Consider the following 24,245-nt stretch of genomic DNA (forward strand, 5'->3'; position numbering starts at 1 on the left):
TAATCTAACTGCAACTCAAAAAACCTCAAGTATTAACTGAATACATACAAGAGATACTACTAATAAACTTCAGGGCTCCTTTCTGATTTAATAACATGCAAAAAACCAATTTAAAAATATTTTTAATCTATGAAGAAAACAGATAGCTTCGAAGAGAAGAAATTTTACTGAAAAATACACAAGGTTAAAACCAGCAGGAATGGTAACATTTCATCTCAGAAAGCAATTACAGAAGCAAGACATTTGGATTTTAGAAAATTTGTTTAATTAATAATGCTCATTAACTGCACAGTTTTAATTCATAAATACAGATGAAGTCATAAAAAACTCTAATGTGCAATTCTTATTTTTAAATTTATTTTATTTTCATGGCTGCCTCTTAATATACGAAAGATGTGGAAATCAGTGCAACTTGAACAGTTGCCAAAGAAAAACCTCTTAACAATGAAGTAATGCTCAGTGGACCGTACATTCATCTCTACCTTGCAGCTTCTTCTTATAAAAGAAACTTTATGAATCTTTGGTAGTATATTAAAACAAACCAACATCTCAAAGAATTAATATAGACAAATAATTAAAGATTAACACATTATGTATTCATACTCATGCTGGAACACAAAATTGATTTCTTTTCTGTTTGTTTGTTTTGCTTTTTTACAAGGTCACTTAGGAAGTCGTGATGGCTTGAAACTACATACGATGGGACCTCTTCCTTTGCGCTCAAGTCAACAGCGGTTCCGATACTGACCGTGGTGGGTGCAGGCGGGGGCCTGAATTACTCACAGAAATGTGAGGGATGGAGCCAGTTAGTCTAATGCGTTCGAAATGATTCATGACACTTTTTCATGAATGTACAGAAAAATATCATAAGAAAGCATACAATATAAAAACATTAAAAAAATCCATCCTCTCTTAAATAAGAGAGGTGTGGAGTTTGCAGGGTTTCCTACTGAAGGATGTCTCATTCTAGTCTGAACAGGGGCTCTTTTGAAATCACTACAATTAAAACACTCATTAACATCATCCCACAGAGGGTTAGTCCCAATATAAATACGTTCTCTTTAGTCGTTCGTTTCGTGAACGCTTGACTATTTACTTTTACAGCATGTGCGCCGTTGTCAGTGCAAGACCAGATTACGTTGAATATTAGAATAAATGCAGTGCAATTTCTTCCTCTCTTGGGACAAAACCAGTGAGTAAATCTTAACATGATAGGAATGTTTTAAAATGAAAATTGAAAACACGTTTCACCAAGCCAGTATTCCTCTATGTACAGCACATCTAGGAAAAGCAGCATACCATCTCTGTGCACGTTTGCATTTAACTAAGTACAGTACAGAAGAAATGAAAGCCTTCTATCTTAATGAAACAGGAATAAATACAAACTGATTGGAAAAAAAAAACCCAACAAAAAAACACAAGTGGCTAAAATATCTTTTTAAAGAAACAGTGAAAAAAAAAAAGGGGGGGGGCAAAAAACAACCACAAAAAACTCAACAACCAAACCAGAAGTAATGAATTGCGTATTTAGCCGTCGAGGCACTTGGTTTTCCTCCTTTTCCTGGTTTGAAACTCAAACAGGCCACTGTATGTAATGCTTCTGCAGGGCTTCCACCATCCTCCTCCTCGTCCAGACCACCTCAAGACACCAAATAACAATGAATGGACTTGGCTCTTAATGTTTTCCCCGTCGGCCTTCAAAAGCATGATGCTCTCTGTGTGCTAAGGAAGAGAGAAGAAAGAATAAAAGAAGATGTAAACTTTGTTGAGGAACGAAAAAGATTAAGAGAGAAGACAATATATAAGCAGTCAAGGAAAATACAACATGCCCATGAGTGATCTTTGGGAATACACTATTCTGATTAATATGTGTATATAGAGCCTAAGAGAAGAGATCCCTTAAAATCCTGATTGTAAAGAGTTCCTCTAAATGAATACTTAAATTGAACAGCAAGTAGTTTTAAGAGTTATCAAGAGATTTGTCTCACTCATTTTACAAATTGGGCATATTAAACAGGAAACCAAATATATTCTACAAATAAACTACAAATATCTTATTTTTTGAATGGTAACTTTTACACTGAAAGCACAAAACCATATTTTTGAAGTAATAATTTTAATGCAATGAGAGATGCTACATTTCCAAATGGTTAATGATGAATCAGGCAGGCTATTCCCTACCAGCAGCTTGTTTCTCTAACGAACGAAGATGGAAGTTAACAGTACAAGATACTTACATTTATAAAACACCGCTTTAAAAGATGTGTGTGGCAGAAGTTTATGTATCTTTTCTAAAACTTTTGCTTCACTTGCTAAAGAGGCATTCACATTCCAGACTTGCACAACATCTTCACGGTCACGAACGCTGACGCTAACCCCTATTACTTCATCATCTGCACAGAAGAGGAAGCATCATTAAAGAATACTTTAAAAGTGAGACATGTCTAATTTGATACTTATGTATTATGAAACAGTGCCCAAAAGCTGAACAAACTGAAGAAATGAAGAAGAGCAATCTCCAGCGAGAATACCAAGGTTAAAACCAGACAAAATAGTTACCAGAAAGGAACAAACACTGTATTTATAGAAGCTATCGGAAATATTACCTCATGGTGGTTTTAATAAAGGGACATCGGATTATTCATCTTCGCTATTAGCCCTTATCCTTGATTAGAAGGGAATCACAGGACTCCCTTCAGTAAGGTTAATGATATAAACTACTAAAGGCAACTTACCTACAGTAATGTCTATAAGCAAAAATGGGGGGGTGAGGGTGAAACAACTAAAACCCCAGGAACAGCACCTTGAGGAGATCAAACACCAGCTTTTCCAGACTTAACTCTTGTCTTTATTTACATTTTGTCAAGGTAGCAACAGGGGAGGGGAAAAAAAAAAAAAGGGGGGGGGGGGGGGGGGGAAGACAAAGCCAGAGTCAGGCGGCTGCTGCCAGAGTTGGTAAGTCCACGCTTCGCTGACGAAGCTGGTTTTGGTGTGACGCAGCTTCGTGGAGCGCTCAGCCTACGGCCACGCTGCGGCTGGGAGCGCTGGCTGCCTCCAGCGGTGACCTCCACGACGCAGCCGCACCGTGCATCCTAAGGAAGGGGTCGGTAACGATAACGCAAAGGTGGTGTCAAGAGCACAGGGCCAAGGGGAAAAACCGCCTCTGCAGGCAGCAGATTGTCGTGCATTTGCTTAAACTGACCCTGAGCCCACCCTATCAGTGTGAAGGGCAGGAACACTCCCGTCTTGACGCCAACTCAATTACGCATATTAACGATTTTGAAAAGCAACTGTTCGAAATCTCTCTCGCAGCTCAAAGATATTTGAAGTTTGTATTCTGTATCTTCCAATTCTGAAAACTGGCAAGGCAATGAGAGAAATACGCTGTTTGAGAAATGCATTCAACAAAACATTTTTAGAAAAAACAAAGCCACCAAGGTGAACGTACCAGCAGCAGCCTACTGCAGTATGCCTGCTCCACCGTGTTAGCTCGGTGGAAGAGAAACTGTTTGAAAGGTTTTTGCTGAACTGCTCTGCAAACCTGAGAAAACCAATTCTTTTCTCTGGAATGATAAAGCAGTGAAGGAACACTCCTAAAGGGATATTCCCATCACTGCAACAGCCAGTTTAATCAGATATTCATGCTTAGGAGAGAAGTAAATATGGTCAAAAGAAGTGATGGAGAAATGTCACGTTAAACTGAAAAGCTAAGATTAGTAACCAGTTCCCAGAACACCTTCCCCCTACGCCAATGGATCAGCAGGTTCATTATTCACTTCACCCAGAAGCAAGAAGCAGTTCTGCAACCGAGCCTTAACAGATTAAATGGCCACAGACTCCTACTCGCTTTTCATGACTAAGAAGCAGCATTTGACGTTCTATCCTAAGCCAATTAGTGTTCACAGCCCCTTCCCGGAGTCCGTTTCCAAATGACACGTGCAAGCTTGCAAGCCGAGAGAAGATATTTATTCTGAAAGCAACTCTGTTAAATTATTACCTCTGACCAAAATCACATGCGAGCTTCTGGATGATTAGTGCCTGTTTTCCAGTAAACCAGCAAGGTATTTTAAGAATATTTATGTAATTTCAATTGACCTAAGCAGTATTTTTAAGCAATAATGAAAATATTGCTTCTGGATAGAGTGCTACCCTGGGATTTAGGAGAGCCAGGTTTGTATTACAGCCCTGCTACGGGCTTTTAATGGCACCCCAGGCAAACCACGCAGCTTCCCTCTGCTTCAGGTCTGCACTAGAGCTTCCCCTGACAACTCCTAGCCCTGTTAGGAGAACCAAGAGAGACCTTGGGGGCTAGTAGCGGCATCTGTCTAATTTATTGCTCCCAGCACTGGTGGTACAAGCAATCTAATACAAAACTGTCATTTGGGGTTCCAGAGTCCTGGCATTGTAGAATTAATGTTAATGATTTAAATGCTGGTTAACAGATAGACATTCGATAACTAGAAACCCTGCTGGCTTCCCAGGGATGCAAACTGCTGAGCTTGAGTCTTGTGCTAAGACAGCCAGAATACCTTGTCCTCAGAATGGGGGTGAATATTGTTTCCAGCCCTGTGCCCCATTTTAAGCAGTGCTTCCACGTTCTCTACTCAAACTCAGTGTTTCTCATGCTAGCCTCAATCATTTTTAAAAGTTACCTGCTGCACAACAGTCTGTAAACTGCTCTCCAATAGTTGCTAACAGCAGCTCTTTCCAAACTGCAGCCTAAGGAGGGGGAAAAAAGGTTACAGTTGCATTATTATTTTTTAATTTAAAAGTTAGGTTTGCTAGCTCACTTTTGAGTGCATTCTCTTTCTGAGGTTGTCTAGACTAAAAAAAGAACATTTATTGTAAGTACACACTGTGTTATATAATTAATTTCTTCAATACAGTTGGAGCAAAAATTTAGACCCTGAAAACACATACCGTTACACAGAATTGTTCTAATAAGTATTTTAAATATTTAACAATAAGTTCACCTTTGCTATATCCATGTCCACGACTCATTCCAAATGCACTAGTTAATGTAAAGCATGAAAGCAAATTTGTCCCAACAATGTCCCATGATAAAAGACCGTAAGGCTCCACTTGTGATCATTTGTTTCTACAGAAAAGAATTACTAACCACTTTAAGTACCTGAAAACCCTACCAGTAAGTTAAATTGATGTATATTTAAACATCATCTCTAATTTGCCTTGACTATGAAACAAGTCCATCTTTCAACAAAATCAAATACTCAGTAGAGAATTAAAACACGGGGAAAAAAAAATAAAAAGCTATCCGCCACTTTCTTTGGCAGATTACGCTTTTGGCTAATAACACTGTGGTTTGCTTTTGACACTTGTTATCACCTAAGCCCATACAAAACTTCAGATGCATCTGGACCCAAAGTAGTGCTCCAAGGTATGGGTTTACAGGGACAGAATATTTTGTTTATTTATTGAAAGAACACATCAGCATTGTTATTTGTCTATATCACCGTAATGACTTTTTCATATATTACTTGATAGGACAAGGGATAATGGTTTTAAACCAGAAGAGGGGAGGTTCAGACTAGATATAAGGAAGAACTTTTATCTGATGAGGGGGGTGAAACACTGGCACAGGTTGCCCAGAGAGGCGGTAGATGCCCCATCGCTGGAAACATTCAAGGTCAGGTTGGACGGGGCTCTGAGCAACCTGATGGAGTTGAAGATGTCCCTGCTCAGTGCAGGGGGGTTGGACTAGATGAGCTTTACAGGTCCCTCCCAACCCAAACCATTCTGTGATTCTATGATACTTCTAAGGAATGCCTTTTCTGCTATATGAAGTTATCTTGACTTTTAGTACTATGAAAAGCCCCAACATATCAAACGCCCCGGGTTAAAACAAAAAGCAAGCAGCCACAAAGATGGCAAACTAACTGTTTTAATGGTGGTTTCTGAGTGCTCCTAAGCCATCTTCTAGAATAACAACAGATTTCTGTGACTTGTTATCTCGTAATCCAACGCATCATATAAAGCTGTGCTATGGGAAGGGCCATCCGATGCTCCCGAGGCAGGTTGAAGACGTCAGCATGACAGCCTCTGACACGGTGCCTTTCGCCTGCCACCTCGATGGCGGGACTCACCAGGCACGCTCATTCCCAGGCACAGCGCTCACTACTGTGAGTTGTCCCAATGGTCACAAGGGTAGGAAGCACTTCATCCAGTAGTAAGCAGTTGCAGGATCAGGCTTATGAGGGTTTAAAAAGTATTAGTTTTCATATTAAAAATTGGCATACAGAAGTGTCACTGTACACATGCAACAACGTTTAAGTGTCAGTATTTTGTCAGCCAGTTTTTCATACCACTTGAAGGATTTATATCTTTAGAAAAAACTACATTTTCCTCCTTCTACACCCTCACCAAGAGCTGCTATAGCATATCATCTTTTTTGAGTTAGGTCTGTACAAGATGGCGCATCTTAGCCAAGGAGATGCTGTATGCATGTGACAAAGAATGAAGAAAAAAAAAAAAAAAAAGAGAGAAACAGGCATAAAGGTATTATTTATGCTATTTACAGAGGCACTAAGAGTTGACTGAAGTTAACCTTCAATTAAACCTTTCAGAAGTGACCTGGGACATGTAGTACATAGCTTGAGAGATCCAGAAGTACCTTCATTTAAAAAAAAAAGTCTATCATTCAGCCTCTGAAAAACAAGGCCTCTGAGGTCCCTAAATTCACCACCTAGTAACACAGGCTCCCCAATCCATTTGTCACTTCTGACAAGCTTCACACCTTGGATTATAAGAAGAAAAAGAAAAATTCAGTCTTTTGTGATCCCTTGGGACTGCAGGGGAGGAAAGCTGCAATTCACATATGGGGAAAAAGCCCAAAGGCAAAAATCAATTAACTTTTGGCTGAAATTTCAAGTATCATCTTTCAGCATCTAATGCCTTCTGCAAGGCTGTCACATTTTTCTGACACTTCACTTCTGGTGTTTAAAGGCCTGATCCAGAACACACTTAACACACATAAACACCACGCGTGAAGAGGTCAAATCTCCTCACCATGAGAGGTCACGGGAGAAGTTACTCACACACGTTTGATTAGGGGCGCGAAGAGAAACCCAATTGTTTCAGCAGGCCTAGAACAATGACATGTCTGAACAGATTTTATCTTTCACATTTTTAAATTTAAAAAAAAAAAAAAAAAAAGAGAGAGAGAAAAAATCCTAAGCAGTTTCATGAGATGCACACAAGGTGATCTGACAACTCACTGTTGCCAAATGGAATTATCCCACTCTTCTTTTCTCCTTTACGCCCTATATCCACCAAAAACCTCTCCTGGTCACACACTGACATGAAAAATAAAATAAATATGAAACTTCTTCTGAGATCAGAGTGCATTAAGCTGGCTCACAATACAGTCCGATGAGCAGTGAAGCCAGTGCAAGCAGTATCAGGAAAGAACGAGCAAGGTATTGCCCCTTCCAGCGGGAGCAAGCCACGCGAAGGGATTAGCTATCAGTGGAAACAACGCCTTGGTCCATGTTTGGCTACAGAAAGTCACAGCGTTACTCACAGCCACACATAGGTGCAAACAAGCAATGCCAAGCAGAAATAGTCTTCCTCAGATTAGGAGCATCTCAGCGAAACTCTGAAAGTTGTGCTGGACTGTGTGGACTTTTGAAGAGCATTACTGTGGTTCAGGCTACAGGTTAGCATATAATATTATCAGGAAAAGATTTTTATATTTTTCTCTGTAAGAGAGAGAGCAAAGAGAGAGAGACTGTAAGCAAACAGTCTTGATAACACAGGTGATTATAAAATACTGTGTTTCCAAATGGAAATGGAGTATAACACTGCAGCCTTCATCTGCTTGATAATACAGCAACAAGGGTTATCAAAAGTGAGAGAGATGGAATTACCTAAAAAGAAACTTTTGCTCATTGTCTTCAAATAAAATGTTACAGACATTAAAATAATGTTTGGTTGTTGCATTGGGTGATTTCAGAACTGAAAAGCTTTACAACAGCTTTATTAGATAGAGTTTAAAGAACCCCCCCTACTGAACAATTTCTAAGTACAAAGTCAATATAACATACCGTACTTTCTTTAGGAACCTTCATTTTCCATATACCTCCTTTGGCATTGCTTTCTTCTTCCCTGATTATGGGAAATAGATCAGTAAAATAAACATTCAAATCTAGATAAACCTATGTTTGGGGTTTAATTTTCCCAGAAAAAATACCATTTGAAAGGCAATTACTAATTCCAGGTAGCATGACTCAAGCTACGACTTCTGACATCAGAGATAATTTTTTCATTGTTCATATGAAGTGTATCTCTCAACACCTAATCCTTTTCCTGAGTTTTGTGTGTTGGAAAATACTTACATTTTCCCTGACTACAGACCATCTCCGAAGTGGTTGCACACTATATGGGAACAAGCCACAAAGCAATTTTATGTTTTACTATGGTAACCTTTTATTTTGGAAAAAAAACTCTGGCTTTCCCCCGCCCCCCTCACAGAAGCAGCTTATTACTCTCAAGTTGATCCAGTTTAACAAAAGAACATGTGAGCTTCATTTCAGTTTTCTGACAGCTAGAAATTAATTGCCCTTATTAAAAGGAAGGCTGAAGCTGCCCAGGGTCAGGGCAGATATAACCATTAAACTGCCTCATACTGACAAATGCACAATGTACAAACCTGTGAGCTTCAAGTTTATTCTGTCACAATTCTTTTTATAAGATTTTAAATTAGGGTTCTAGTTTCCTGTTAAAAGACTGTAATAGCAAAGTTTAAGCAATAACCTAAAATTCATCTTTGGAATATCTAAACCCAGTATAAGACTTATAGAGATTCCCCAAGGTCAACGTTCTCCAGACAAACACTGGGGAAAGGAGGGGGGAAACTTCGGAAGGACATCTTCAAAAATCTGCAGTCCTCAATTCTTACTTCAGAATTTGGTTTTCCTCCTAAAAAAACCAACGCTGCAATTAGCCAGCGTACTGTAACTGTCATCTGAGAAAAGCTTCTTGGCTGTAATTACTGAAAAGTTAGTGGGTTACTGATGAGATCAACCTCTTGCAATCCCTTTCTGAAAATACAGCATCTACGTTTACTTACAGTCTGAAGACCAATGTAGTATTTTCAGACAAGAACTTTGCATTTCACACCTTTAATAGTCACTTGCCAAATCAAAGCTAAAAACAGAAAAAACAAACCCCAAAACATTCTCACTCATCCTTACGAAGAGATGAAGATCTGCACACAATGGCCCAGTTGTTTTACACAGACGCCAACATTTCTTTCAAATCCAATTCAGCTATCCTGACCAGACACAGTATTTTTAGAACAATAATGCAGACCTTCGGATGCATTTCACTTGAGAAAATTATTTACTTCTTCAGTAGATCAGGACAGAAACCCCCTGTGGTAAGTTACCGCCCAGTTAGACATACTACAATCGAGTTAAAGAACTCTAATCCAATCACAATCTATGCAAACAATGCCAAAAAGATCAAAATGCTTCAGAAAGTGCTTTGGCTACCCAGTTAAGATGTGACAGAACTGCACCAGGAAGAAGGCATGCAAAATTCAATTTCTGAAAGGGAAACCTCAATAACTGATACTTTATTCCATTACTATCCTACAATCCAGTAGGAATTTGCTGCAATGAATCACTTCATAATGCCTTAAGTTAGTTTTAATCCAAGGTATATATGCATTTCTATGCTTTTGTACAGGTGGAGAACAGTTAAGGACCATCAGTCATTTGCATCGTTATTACACTAGCTTCAGTGGAAACAAAAAGATTTGCAAGTTAAAAGTAATGCGAAGTAACATATTCTGTGTATTCTTGAATTGATGTTCAGAGACATTTTAATTTATTAATTTCTATTCCATGATTTAATTTCCTTCTTACATTTATGTTCAGAGGTGGACAATTAAGTTACAGTCTGTGTTTTTAATAAAGACTCTTTAGCACAAGTCACTTTTAAGCTTAACGGGATCCTTAGGATACTTCTTTCGTAGGTCTCTGAAGTTCAGGCGTTTGCAGACAAGAGAAACAAGCCACTCCTGTCCCACGCCTGCCTCCTTTCACCACTTCAGGTTTTTTCACTGCCCGTTCCCAGGAACAGCTAATGATAACATACATACCAAAGCGGCCGCCTTTCTCCGCGCATTAAATGGTAACTACATCTCAGAGGCAGATTTGTCACAGGAGGAATGTTGTTGTAGACACTCCAGAAATCCTTAAAAAGAAGAAACGCTAGCTGCATTAACACAAAAGAGTAAGTTTCATGCAGATTTACTTACTTGTTCATTTTCTCTAAAACCATTACATGTCCTGCTCCTGGAGAACTGGCACCTTCTACAATACAATAAAATGCACTGAAAAGAACTTGTTGAAGTTTCACTTCTACTTTTCTTTTTATTTTAGATGCCAATTCTGCATAAGGTGAAGGTAGAAAGAAGGGAAGCAGTTGAATTGTGGATTACTTTAGAATCAAAGTCCTTAGGAATATAGAGGAAAAAAAAACATCAAAATGAGTTATACTAAGTATATCAGAACAAACCAGTACATAAAACTTTCTTAGCATAATAAAAATATATGCTTATATCAAATATCCACCTTGTTTCACTTAAGACTAGTCTAAAACTTCATTATGATTGTCTTGAGTTACAAAACCACCACAAACAATAATTCTGTTGAACTAAATGCCTAACCAGCAATCCAACCCCTTTGTCTAAATCACAGCGAAGAGTTTCAACCACATGCAAAGAACTTGAGACGCACGTATTAACACAGGGGTGGGGGAGAAATTAGAAGATCCCAGTTACCAGGAACCATCAGATTACTTCCCAGCATTTCTGCTGGTAAACGCAGTGGCTCTCATGCATGTCTGGGGTGGATAAAGGCACCCAAAAGCAGTGGTGAGCAACAGGGAGGCATCATTGACAGATCCCAATCCCCTTTCTTCTTTATCCAACAGCTGGGAATAAGAAAGGATTTTTAACGACTTCTGTTGCATCAACAGACAGTGATGCAATATTAAGCATTAGTACAACTCATTAAGTATTATTAAAAGACAGCAAAAATATTTAAAATACATCAAGTATAACAATCCAATGGAGGCACAAGTAGAAACTCAGGAAAGTTTAAGAAGAGGGGGCTTGTCCAATCAATCCAATATACTTCCTCCTTTCCTGGTCTGGAAAGCCAAATTAAATTCAAACAACGATGAAGTAATACCACACACAACCAGCAACACTCACATTTCATGCCACAGGTAAGCAAAGCTGCAACTGCGACTCATTCATACGAGGAAAAACTAAATTTAAGGTATGAAGTTACGTTAATAACACGTGGCAAGTCCTATAGCAAAGCTATACACCTTACCTGTACTGTTTGCACTGTATAAATCTTCTTCAAATTTGATGCACATTCAGCTGCTGTCGTCCCAGGAAGTGACCTTGGAAACAAAGTAGAGATTAATAAAAATATTTATTTTATCAAGGAAGTAGAAGGGAGATGGATGGGGAAAGTGAATCATATGAGTGTGAAATTGAAATATTCACATGTCAAAGTTGCATAATAAGCTCCAATTACAATGAATCATTTAAAGATGGGAATTCAGAGAATCACAGGATCATTTGGGTTGGAAAGGACCTTAAAGATCTCCTAGATCCAACCGCCCTGCCACGGGCAGGAACACCCTCCGCTAGCCCAGGTTGCCCAAAGCCCCGTCCAGCCTGGATCTGAACACTTCATGTGCTTTTATACTTCTGTGTAAGTTGAGATGTTTTGTAAAATAGTTTCATTAAATAGGTGAATTAGGAGTTTTAAACCAAGAATAACAGCACTCCTTCTAATGGCCACCCCACACCCTTCTGCTGTCAGGCATCCAAAAAAAATTTCTGCAGTTCCAACGGGAAGGGCTGTCGGTGCGGGACCGCGAGCTCCGATCCTGCGCTTCTTTTTAACTGTATTTATATAACCCAGAACCCACCTTGAGCGTTTTAACATTCTCTCAGTATTTCATACCTTTTTTTTTTTTTTTTTTAGGGGGGGGTTGGGGGGAGAAGCATCCACAGAGTTTACACAGTGAACTCTACCTACTGCCTCAGCCGCCGGCCGGAGCACACACCACTAGGTGGCAGAGGCGCACAGCGCAGGCAGCGGGGCGGGCAGCGGGGCGGGCAGCGGGGCGGGCAGCGGGGCGGGCAGCGGGGCGGGCAGCGGGGCGGGGCTCACAGAACCTGGTCACACTTGAGCCTGTGTCAGGCTCCTCAGTATCCCGCAGCGGACGGGACACGCGTGTGCGAGCGGATGAGGAGAGCAAATCCCAAAGGACGGCTCGGTCTTCTGGTGCTGTGAGCTGTATAACCCAAACACATGCAGGAAACCTCTGGAGATTTCAGGCAGCTCTTCCACCATCAGCATTTATTTCTTCAAGCCATGTCTACTGCCAGCACCTCCCATAAAGCCGAGAGGTCCTCGGGTCGGTTTCATCGCCAGAGCTCAGGGTTACACTGATGTACGCCAGGCACGGTTTAGCTTTTCTAGCTCACCCTCATACTGACTATTCCCAATCCCCATCCGGAGCTGCTCTTTAGGCACACACAGCACCAACTGCACCCCATCATCTCAAAGGTTTTTTCCAACCTAAATGATTCTGTAATTCTGTTTATACCCTTCATCACAACTCTTCAGTGGATGCGACACGGGACGGTGCATCCACATCCTCAGGCATCGCTGGCTCCCCTCACTGTGCTGATGGCACACTATAGCACCCATCTTACAATTCCCAGCACATGCCCCCACAGGCACAGTTTGGGGGGAATGAGGTCAAAATTGCTAAGGCACACTCAGTTTGTTAGAACTGGAAACATTTCCCCGACCCCCCCCGCCCCAGAAGCTGAAGTAGTATTTCTAAAGAAAAATGAAGATCAAAGACAAAGCAACCTCCCATTGCATCTCAGAAAAGGAAACAAAAACGTGTGGAATGACTAAAGCTGGAAACAGAAGCAGCAGAGAAGATTTAAGGAAACAGAAGGAAAAAAAGAAAAACAAAACACAACAGTTGTTGCTCAGGTACCTGCTGAAGAAAGGATAAGGGCAAACCAGATCTCCGTAACCTTCCCATCAATGTGGCTGTATGCCCCGATACATCTGATCAGCATGAAACGTGTCCAGGAAAACACTAAAGTAACTCGCAGTTGTTACAAATATAATTCAGGCTCTGGGGCACAAACTAATATTCATGTAAAGGAAGAAATTTAATATGCAAAACTACTGAAACAGCGTTACATCTTCAAAACTTCAATAATAGCTACAATGGTTTTTGAAGGCTTTTATCAAAACATATGCAAAACCAGCAGAGAAATCCCTCCCTCCCAATTTTTTCAGTATAGAACAGACAAACTAACTTCTATTTTACTATTTGCCTGTTAATCACTAGACATAAAACTATATTGCAACGGTGGAACTGATGAGAAAACAGTGTTACGTGTCCAAATTTCAAAAATCACTTTAACTAGAGGCTATAAAACCCCAAGAAATCGCTGTGGTGTGGGTTCTAGTCCTGTGGCTCATAAACTATGAAACTTGAAAACAACAACAAACACGTTGCCTTTCATCAACGTGCTCAAAAGGAATTATCATAGTAAAGGGGGTGGGGGGTGGTTTTTGGTGGTGTTTTTTTTTTTTTAGGGGTTTTTTCCACTCTACACTCAGCATTAAGGACCAAAAAGAGAAATTCACAGTATTTAACAGAAACAGAGTCAGTGAGATGGCTTTTGAATGCACCAAAAAATAAAAGTAGTAAGTTAAGACAGACAGAAAACTTAGCAGGTGATTTAACTGTGTTTGTCGGAAGGGAGTAGTGGATTTACAACAAACTACCACTTGTTTTTAGCTTGTTGCTGACAGAAGTAGCACCTCTCTACTAAGCTTTGCCTGACATCACTTTGCCTGTTGGTGTCTCCCACCACTGTCCAAGATATTACTTCTCTCAGGCACTACTGCCAGTTTACTAACTTAACCAGTACATACGGGGTTAACTCTGTTGTACAACGTATAGTATCATCGCTCTCTATACTCAAGCTGATACTGCCACGGAGATGCTGCGATAGTAAGGCGTAGTCAAATAAAAGATTAAAATCTATTCTCCAATGATAGCCTTCAAAGGTTATCTAGATAATCATGGTAGCCATTTAGCAAATTCAATGCCACTTAAAAGAGCAGCTAAGACAGACAGACAGAATATTCCACTCCAAGGTCATAAAATGATTCATTTTGATAGTTTCTCTGGAGAATGTTATTTGCAACTATATGACCAGCCAGCAGAAAACACCAACCAACCAGCAGATTATCTGTTTTAAAGTTAAGGTGAGTGACCATTTATTTCTAGTAGCCTGCCTGGCAAGTGCTCCGTGCCCACAAGATTACATGGCATTATTTTAGCTTTTCACCCAGCTCTGGAAAGTGTCAGTGATTTATGGGTATGAGCACGGACCCCCAGACCTTTTTTGAAAAAAGAAAAAAAAAAAAAAAAAGTACTGCAAATGATAAAATGATGACATATATCAATTTAAAAGTTTCAGGATCATTTGCTGCAGAAATTACATCTGCACAAATTTGCTTTAATGGATGAGTATAAGGCAAAGACAGTATTTTAAATCACAGACAGAGGAAAAAGCCAAGAATTTCCTGCAAAATTACAAATTGCTGACAAATCTGAACCACAGTGTTCTGTGATAGCCACCCATAAACTCAGCAGATCAGCACAGGTGACAACCGAGTCATTTTTGTGCCTTGAAACCCACAAAACTGTGATTTTTATTTTTCAACTGAGTATACAGAATAAGTTTAGATCAAATTAGAGAAATGGCAGATGACTTCCAAATGAATTAACCTGTAGAAATTTCTATTTCTGTAACTCTTCCAACAAACACACTATAAGCTAGGAGCAGTAAGACGGTTGTGTACTTTACTAAAATCCTTTGTTGTGTACTTTGCTAAAATCCTCAATACGCATGCTACTACCAAACAGGAACCCCGCAAATACCGACCCTTAAAATGAAGCTATTACAAGATTCCGCCCTTTTGCATAATTTTACTACCATCAACAATAAAATTAATCCACTACGCCATACTGAACTGTCAATTATCGCCATGGCGAACAATTCATTTCCAAGTAACTCAACAGACACTGCAAATCCCCGCGAGCACGCTAACAGGAGAGAACACGGGTCACAGCACCAGCCAGGCACCGACAGCTCTTCTGGGGCTGGGCACGGTTGGTCTGTCACCGCATCACCTGCAAACACACATCCGGGCTCCCCACGGAGAAAATAGTCACCCGTTCTCCTGCTCGGCCTGTATTGCGCCCCGTGATGCAACTTTTCCGCATCTTCAGAATATTTAAGGGAGAAATTTTAGCGCAATATGAGGAATAACTGAGTTGCCTAATCAGGCCAGACCCACCGTGCAGCACCTCAGCGTAAACCTCATGGGTACCACTTAAAAGTGGAACGTGGAAACAGGAATAACCTACGCAAACTGAATCCCAACGCCAGCTCCGTCTTTATTCCAGCATGAATAAAGAACAAAGGATACAAAGATAAATTCCATTGTTTTATCCATGAATAAACCTCCAGGTGGTTGTGCTTATGTTAATGTCTGATGCTGAACTGTAGCTCTTCTGTTTCCCCACAAAGAATTAAGGATAGAAGTTTTTTTCATATGTGCTCACACTGGCCTTTGTTCCCCAGTGGGAATCTAATTGTGGCTTTAGTGGGAGCTTTAAAAGCTGCTGAGCACTTTAGAAAATACCACTGTAAGTGCTTAGCCACAACTGCTTTTGGTATAAATAAGCAAAATATTTACTTACAAAGCATAAACTCAAAAACATGCGGTGGCAGCCAAATAAATCTGGTAATCCATTCTGAATACAAAGACTGATTTCAAGCCAAAGCCTATCAAAATGCATTTACCAGGTTGAATGTTCTTATAATATTAACCATCATTTTCCATTGTAAACCACCTACACATAAAGCTTTAATAGATGAAATAGATGATCCTAGATAAATAAGATTTTGCTATAGGGTAAAAAAAGGAAATTAAGTTTAATTTCAAATATCTGATGTGTTCAGTTATGAAGATTCACAGTTATCATGAAAATGGTTCAGTTATTAGAATTTATCTACTAAACTTTGTTTATATAGAATTCTTCAGCACACACGCAGAGAGAAAAATCAGCACGTAAGCATATGTTTACGTAAGAGTGTTTTCACTTTCCTGGAGTAGACTAATAACACCACATTACATTTGACAATGTTTATAAACACATTCTTCCTCTCAGAAAGATACAGAAGAGTTAAACTATTCTTACAACGGAAACAGAATTACCTAAAAAGCACTCTTGGAAGTCAGGCAAGAGACAAGGCGGGCTCCTGCAACGCGCTGCGCGCTGCTGCACGCTCAGACTTCCATGGAAGCAAGCGCATCTTTGACAAGGTTTATCTAGAAATGAGACTTCTGTACCAGGCTTTTTGTGTGATCTCTGCTCAATTTCCCATAGCGCTGATTTGTACAGAAGGGTGCTGGTATTTTTCTCGCTGTTGACTGAAAGCGGTCTGTCAGCAACGCTGGCAGCTCAGATGCAGTTGGATCTTCAAAAGATGTCTTTTTGCAAGGACATGCTACATCTTCATTATTGCACGTGCACACGGTGGACCAAAAACTGTTACCACTGACAGAGCCTCAGGCTTCTCATTGTGAGGCTGAAAAATCAGACGGCTACTAGTACTAGTGTGTTCCCTCAGTTATTTAGGTAGGGAAAGGCTTACTTGGTGTAGCGTTAAACATAAGATAGCATGCAATACCCAGGCTAAACCATAGTCATGATTTGCAAGGTTTACAAAGTAGGATATTTGCACCATGTCCACATGCACATCAAAAAGGACAATCAGCTTCCCAGCTTTGTATTTACGCAAAGATCGCGCCCAGTTCCATAACCCCAAATCCCATTAAGGGACGGTTTCAAGTGCCTAACATGGCTTGTTACCCAGGACATCCCAGCCTCTGATGGCCACCTCACTTGACTTCTTTTCCTGGCGTTAAATGCACAACACAACATGAATATAGCACCAGATTTGTAATCCTTGTTTTTAATTTGCTATATTCAAGGATGCATATTGACCCTTTGTTGCAAAAAAAAGGAAAGACTACATAATGTACCAAAAACTAGACAGGCACTCTTTCATTTCAAAGCCAGAGGCCACTATAAGCAGGACCCCAAACTGATCCAGAGCCTCACCAAGATCAGCACGAGTGCGAAGAGCCACCAGCATGAATCAGCTTCCCAAGGCGGCACCAAAGGCATCTGCCAGACCCGCTGAAATTCCCCGTGCCCCGTGATGTCACCCCATGCAAAAGTACTACGAATGAGACCTGTAGGCATGAGCCGGGAAACCTGCAGAACGGACAAACAAACCAGCAGATCTAAACTCCTGGTTTCAAAACTTTTAGCACATGACCTTAAAACATTTTAACAGTTAAAAAGGAAATCTTGTTTCTCTCAAGAGAAAAACACCTGACAGCTTCTCTGAAACTGCTGACCTGCGAGCATTTGAAGATCATAGATGGGATCTTATCTGTCAGACTGGTGAATAATATTCTCCCAAGCACTTTCATCATGCTCACTTTCCTAAAGCACATACAGGGTAAGATAGAAGAGAGCAATATCAGATGGTTACTATTTTAGACATGCATACCAAGAAAGGCTTAGCGCTTACGGGAAATGCAGATGCCCTGTGACACGTGTGAGATAATGACAATGAACCAGAACCCGGTCACAGGATCCCAGCCTCCAGATGTTCAGCCTGTGCCAAGGCATTCACAGAAACGAGTGCTGATGTAGATAAAACAAAGGCATTTACTTCTAAAACAGGAGATGTACCAAGTGACACCATGATAAAAGCAAGGTCATGAACCCCAAGGGAATCACTTGGTAGCATATCACTAGTTGCTATAGAAAGTACTGCTTTGCTGATGGGTATTTGTTTTAACAGTGTGACTTAATGAAAAGATACATTTTGGAGATGTTAAAGTGTATGTCCTGGATCTCTCTTACAGTAGTTTAATAGAAAAAGATAACTACATACCCATCTCAACATCTATTTATCCTTAAGCGTCACTTCTTCCTGCTTTTCAGTCCAAGTACAGAGTCAAATGTAGTAGCAGTAAAAAAAAAAAAAAAAAAAAATACCATCTCATGAGGAAACATCACTGCTCCACACTAGGTGTTACTAAAGTAAGTTAAAAAAGTGACCACAGTTATCTTCCATGGAAAGTCCATCCCATACAAGCCTAAGCAATGATCCCTCCATCAAATCCGCATGGGTGTACCAGTAAGTGTGACAGCCACTTCTGCGGGGCTGTGTAGGGAGGCACGAACCTCCATACACTGCGGTAAATTAAGTTCATGGTTGCATCTCTTGTGTGCTTTTTAATGCCTTCAATGGTTTTTAAATGTATGAAGCATGCCTTGTTTCCTGTTGTGCCCTGTCATTATTCTATCACTGTTGCTGGTAAACAAAACAGTGTTCTGAGTATATGTGGTCCCACTTTCTCCCCCCCCCTTATGCATACACTCTAGATTTTATAAGTTAAGGAACAACAATAATACCAATTAAATGTACTTTTACATGATCAGAAAGAAGGGGAAAAAATATCAATAGAACAACTGAATTTTAAGAGTCTAAATTACAGTGGAACCAAGACTCAGGAAAAATAAAACCCGTGATGTATCTCAGGAACTTGAAATGGATTTTAACTTCCTATGTTGATTACAAAAGATACACATGCTTATCTCCACATGGCTTGTGTAAACAAACAGATCTGTGTGGTAGCTTGCTTCAACAGCAGTCCAAACGGTGCTTTTTAAAAACAAAGAGAAAACACAGTTCAGATCCTGACCACAACTACGTCATGAGTTCAAAAGGATTAACCAAAAATAATTTGTGGGGTTATTTATAAGATTTGATTTGAAGGACCTGAGAACATTTGTGTGCTTTCAACAGTTTTTGCCATTTCTCTGTCATGAGTTGAAAGGTTACAAAAAAAGAAGAGAACTTTACCAATACCATAAGGCAGTATGTTCAGTGGCAGAAAGGCTTGGGGGGAGAGGGGGGGGAGAGGGGGGAAGAAGAGGAAAAACACAACAGAAAATTGAGAAGAGGGAGATGCAGAAGATGAAAAATGATGCCAGAAAATACACACTAGAAAAACAATAATGAATTCTGATTTTAAACTTTCTATCCGAGTTTTGACTTTGGTACTTTTCCCCTGTGCCTAGCTGTACCCACCACGGGGGTGAGCTCCCTTCGCAGCAGCTCTCCATGACCGTTAGAGACTAAAACTTCAAGCACATGAAGTCTAACGTGACGAGACGAACATTGCAGTTAATTCAGAAGTTTTAGCTAATCCTTCAAAACAGACCACTTCAGATTTTAAGAACTGATCATCTACGGGAGTCAAACCTGACAAAGTTTTAAAATTCGACGTGTCACGATCGGGTCGGTGGGACTCGGTCCATTTGGGGCAGGGACATCAGGGACAGCCCAGCGATGTACAAACACCGCAGCAGCAAAGCATAACCTTTAGCCTTCTATTTCTGGGGCTTGCAAGCGTCATGTCTAAATTTAGAGTTTAAAACACCACCGACGTTGCCCGAATCAACGTACGCCCGTTGAACTACAAAACCGAAAGTGTTTCCGAAACCCATTTCGCGAACTCACTCCCAGCACACGCACACGCTCCCCCTCGGGTGGGGAGAGGCACCATCCGGCCGCGGTGCCGAGCCCCGGCACACCGGCTCTTTTCCCATACGCAGCCCAACATTAATTTCCCGGTGTCCAATTTGTTCCACGAGCAAAACTGCTGAAGAGCAGAGATGCTTTCCACGGGCGGATTTGGGGGGTGGGTGGGTGTGTGTTGTGTTCCTCCCTTTTTTTTTTTTTCCCAGCTCCCCGCCGCCCCCCCGGCCCCCACTCACTTGTCCAGCCAGAAGGTCCAGGGCGAGTGGAGCGGCAGCCCCGCCGGCTCAGCCGCCTGCCCGCCCCGCCGGCCCCGGCCGCCCGCCGCCTCCCGCTCGGGGGGGCTGAGCGCCATCTCCCTGGCCGGGGCTGGGGGGGGCGAGGGGCGGGCCGGGAGGCGGGGAGGGACGAGGACGGGGAGCCGGGCAAGGGGAGGGACGAGGACGGGGGATGGAGGGGGGTGACCGGGGACGAGGGAGAGGAGAGAGGGACGCGTCCGCAGGGCCAAGGGGCGGTGGGAAGGACAGACGGGGGGGGCGGACGGGTGAGGACGGAGCGACAGGAAGGGAGCAGAGGGCACTGGCAGCTCCCGAAAGGGGCCCTGCCCCAGGCCCACCTTGCCCAGCACCCGTGCTCACCACCCACGTCCCTGCCCCTCCTGCGTGGATCTGCCTCTAAGGACCTTCACGAGGACCCGCAGCCGTGAGGCGTTTGGGCGGGCAGGGCACCCGGTGCCACCGTCCTGCACCGAGCCCGCTGCCCCTCTCTGCACGTATCCCACCGCAGAGCTGATGAGGCTCTGGGGCTGCATTTCTGAAGGCAACAACCTTTGGGCTCGGTTTGGCTTGGCAATGCCAGCCGGAAAACTAAATCTTTCTAAAACCCCACATTTTACGACAGAAAACCCTTGCGTGTTCACTACATGGAGGGATGAGTACCGTGCAAACTAACCACGGATGGAGACAATAACGCAACAATGAACCTTTCCAGACTTGGGTGCGGATAATTTATGTGTCTTCTCATCTTCTCTACAGCCTATTTAATTTACATGCTTGGTTTTACAGGGAGATGTTCCTCATAATCCAGCATGGACGTGTGTTAAACCCCTCACATTATTTTTATAATAGTATTTTTAAAGTTAAGACTCTCCCCAGTGGGACTATGCACAGTAGTAAAGTTAAACACCCACATAAGCGATAGCAGGATCAGAGACCGTGAATCACATAGGTTTCCTTGCAAGCACATTTAGTAGGATGAATAATTTTATATATACTTCATCCTAAAAGAAAAATCAATAAAGACACACTCCTTTAAAAAAATAAAATTCTAACAGTAAGAAAGGGCAGAGATCACCCGTAAAAAGCAGTCTGTACAGTGACAATGAAGAAACAAAAGAACTTAATGATTATGTTGTGCAGATGGAAAATGCTAACTGCTAAGCCAAATCAAATAAGATCTGGGAAACCAGTTGCACCATCTCTTGCAATTTAATTTACTCCTCTTTAAATAGAAGGCAAGATAATGACTGTTTGGGAAAGCTTGGAATCTAAAAATTCATTGGTATGCTCACTCCAAGCTTTCTCTCTATTTTAATGGTGAGCCCACCAAAAATGTTAATCCCTAAAAAACCCCACAATAAATGGCTATATCTAGGCACACATTTTCTCAGAAGTCCTGGAGAAGGCAGGAGGAGAGGAGGAGAGTGCTAATTTCTTACGACCCTAAAGGGCCACATCTTGCCTCCGTAACTGCCGTTGGCAGCCTCCACGCCCAATACATTGTTCGTGTCCTTCTGCTGAGGTTGCCAGTGAAGTATTAATTTTTGGACATGCAGTAGAAATAAGGAAACCCACTGGAAAAAAGGCCAAACCCACTAGAGTATATTACAAAAACTAACTGTGAATCCAGCACCTGCCTCTGATGGGAGCCACACGCTTCAGTGAAAACCTCCAGATTCCATTATCGGAGAGCTGCTCACCATTTAAAACATTATAGCTCAGGTTGAAAACAAATTATTCTGTTATAAACAATCTGAGCTGCAAGGAACAACACAGAAGTACAACCCCCACACCTCCAAGATACGGAGTGAGTACCAGGCAGCAGAGCCTGTATCATTATTCCAAATAAGACATGTAAATCCTCCGTTTATTTCTTGTTTACATCAGTAAATACCAGGCTTCACAGTGGCACAAGGTACGTTGTGGGAATCTCAACTAACAGTAAATTAATCTGGTCGTGGAGGAAGGGCAATCACAGGATGCATTGAATTAGCACATCCTTTGCCTACAGAGATTTCTAAGAAGTCGTGACACAGAGGCAAAAACAAGTCTCCTGAGATGGATCTCACAAGGAAAAATGATCGTGAGAGCAGCATCCTGATTCTGCTTAGCTGCCTTGCGCTGCCAGCACACCTTGAATAAAATCAGCTCAGAGATTAAAAAGTCCCAGGAAATTATTAGCACTTTTAGAGAGATATTTATAGAGCTTTAATTAATAATGTATTTCATTGATATTTGCCATAAGTCTAGAAGGTTCCTTTTTAAGGAAGCCCCGATGATACCACATCCTGTGCTTTTGTACCTTCCCAGGCAGATTTACAATAAACAAACCGCGTTATGGTGCAATCCTGTGCTATAAGATAATGCAAAGGTGAGATGAGTTGCTTAAAGCTCACCACCACGGAAGGGGCTCCTGACTCCACTCCTTATGCCTTTTCCCAGCCACAGTCTCCTTTTGTTTGCACAATTCTCCAGGTAAACAGGTCATTTTCTGCTAAGGCCTTACCAAGCAGGACTGTGTGGCCAAGAGCAGCAGTCAGCCAGCATTTAGCTCAGCTGATCTGATGGGCAACAGCTGAAATTTTCCCAGGTAACAACTGGGGAGGAAAAAAAAAAAAAAAAAAAAAAGCAGAGTAGGAAATACTGTTGTGCCCCATTGCGTGTGCTCCTAGCACTGCTTTCCTGCACCTGAACCTCTTTGCCACAGCAAAGGCCCAAGTTACTCCATGCTGGGGTTAACTGGAGCTGAAGAAAGCACATTATAGCCAGAAGAAACAAAGAATGCTTCATGACTCTTTCCATGGTTTTACTTGAGATTTAAATCCCTACTCTTATAATCCTTGCTGATCCCAAAATCATGACAGTAATGGGTACATCACATGTGCTTGAAACATTATTTGCCCATTCTGGTAGCTTTTCCCATAGCCTCCGTGGGGAATCCCTGTGATACAAAGGTTCGAAGGGGCAGACTGTTGCTTAGAACTATCATCAGGACCATCTTCTCTCCCGCTGACAGTTGTGTACCATCACTGTTGCGACTGCAATGCCTGTGTCCATGAGAAATATTAGGAAAGCGTTAGGCTTATTTTAGCTATATTCTAATGCAATGTAGCACCTGAAAGGAAGGGAGTACATACCATATGATAATTCATATTTATTTCCACTCTAGAAGTGTTCCTCAGCTATTTCCAAGGCGATAGGTACGACACCTTAGGAAACATCTAATAGATAACTGGGTTTTGTTCGTTCAGTGCTCCCGATACAAAATGAACTGTGGGAAATGTTGGACTAGTCCTCTCTCCGGCCAAAGCTCCTCTTTTTTACTCCAAGGCGGAGCTAGTTGGAGCATAAACCTTCACGGATTTGAGGGATGGCTCGAGCACAAGCCTTGGCTGCTGTGCCCAGCTGCTGCTGTCCTGCTGCTTCGTAGGCTGAGCCAACAGCCATGAAATGTAATTTCTCTACCAAATGCTGGTGTCACGATCACTTGCTCTTGAAACACTGCCTGGGACTTCAGAAGCATATTAAGTAACACAAGAGCTGCTTCCGAGAGGTTCCCAGGAAGATAAACTGATCAACCGAGAGCTGAAGCAGAGGTGAGGATGAAGGGATTTTATTTGATATTTGCTTGCAGAGGCTTAAATAAATGTTTTTTTAAAAACTAATACATGATATTAAAGTGTTGAATCCCAATGCTTTTGGCAAAAGCTCCCTCATCTAGGAATGATTTCATATCAGCCAAGCTGTTAAGCAGAGGTTGTCATGGAAACAAGTTATATTCAAATGATATGACCAGAGATATACTGTATTTAGTGAGTTCTTCATTTGCTGCATATTGGGAACATGTCAGAGCTAAATGATATTGCATAACTTTGTTTTGTTAAAAACAAACTGGCTGGCTGCCCCTGTTTTTCTGGCAGGCCTGCATCCAGTCCTGCCCGGGACAGAAGGTTTCCCGCACAGGACTGAGCACTGCTCCACGGGAGAGGCTCCTCACGCAGCTGGTTCCTCACGCAGCTGGTTCCTGCAAGCTCCCGTTCGCAGAAGTCTTCCTTCAAATGGACGAACCTACCAAAGTCAAACAAGCAGAGGAACCTTTCCTTAGCTTGTACAATTGACATAACCATTCACCGGTCCAGAAAGAAGTGCAGTTCAACTAGACACTTTCCTTCTTTACT

At 41.6% G+C, this 24,245-nt stretch overlaps 1 protein-coding gene across 1 annotated transcript; it reads right to left on the reverse strand.

Moving 5' to 3' along the window:
- Nucleotides 1-242: 242 nt before the first annotated feature.
- Nucleotides 243-20,159, reverse strand: EIF4E3 (eukaryotic translation initiation factor 4E family member 3). The gene is made up of 7 exons (XM_075762451.1): nt 20,029-20,159; nt 11,367-11,439; nt 10,124-10,218; nt 8,064-8,124; nt 4,653-4,719; nt 2,238-2,393; nt 243-1,722 (listed from the first exon to the last, which is right to left on the reverse strand). Exons 1-7 carry the CDS (start codon nt 20,142-20,144, stop codon nt 1,676-1,678), a joined length of 615 nt encoding a protein of 204 aa, XP_075618566.1. The 5' UTR covers nt 20,145-20,159; the 3' UTR covers nt 243-1,675.
- Between the last annotated feature and the right edge of the window lie 4,086 nt (nt 20,160-24,245).

Source organism: Balearica regulorum, chromosome 10 (genome assembly GCF_011004875.1).
Source record: "Balearica regulorum gibbericeps isolate bBalReg1 chromosome 10, bBalReg1.pri, whole genome shotgun sequence".
NCBI lineage: Eukaryota > Metazoa > Chordata > Aves > Gruiformes > Gruidae > Balearica > Balearica regulorum.

Bases quoted from the DNA above. Each gene is read 5' to 3' on its own strand.
- EIF4E3 (XM_075762451.1), bottom strand. From the start codon at position 20,144: ATGGCGCTCAGCCCCCCCGAGCGGGAGGCGGCGGGCGGCCGGGGCCGG. The intron at 10,219-11,366 runs GTAAGGTGTATA...CTTCTTTTTAAG, and splicing joins ATACAGTGCAAACAGTACAG to GATTTCTGGAGTGTCTACAA. The intron at 1,723-2,237 runs GTAAGTATCTTG...TCTCTTCCTTAG, and splicing joins TAAAGCGGTGTTTTATAAAT to CACACAGAGAGCATCATGCT.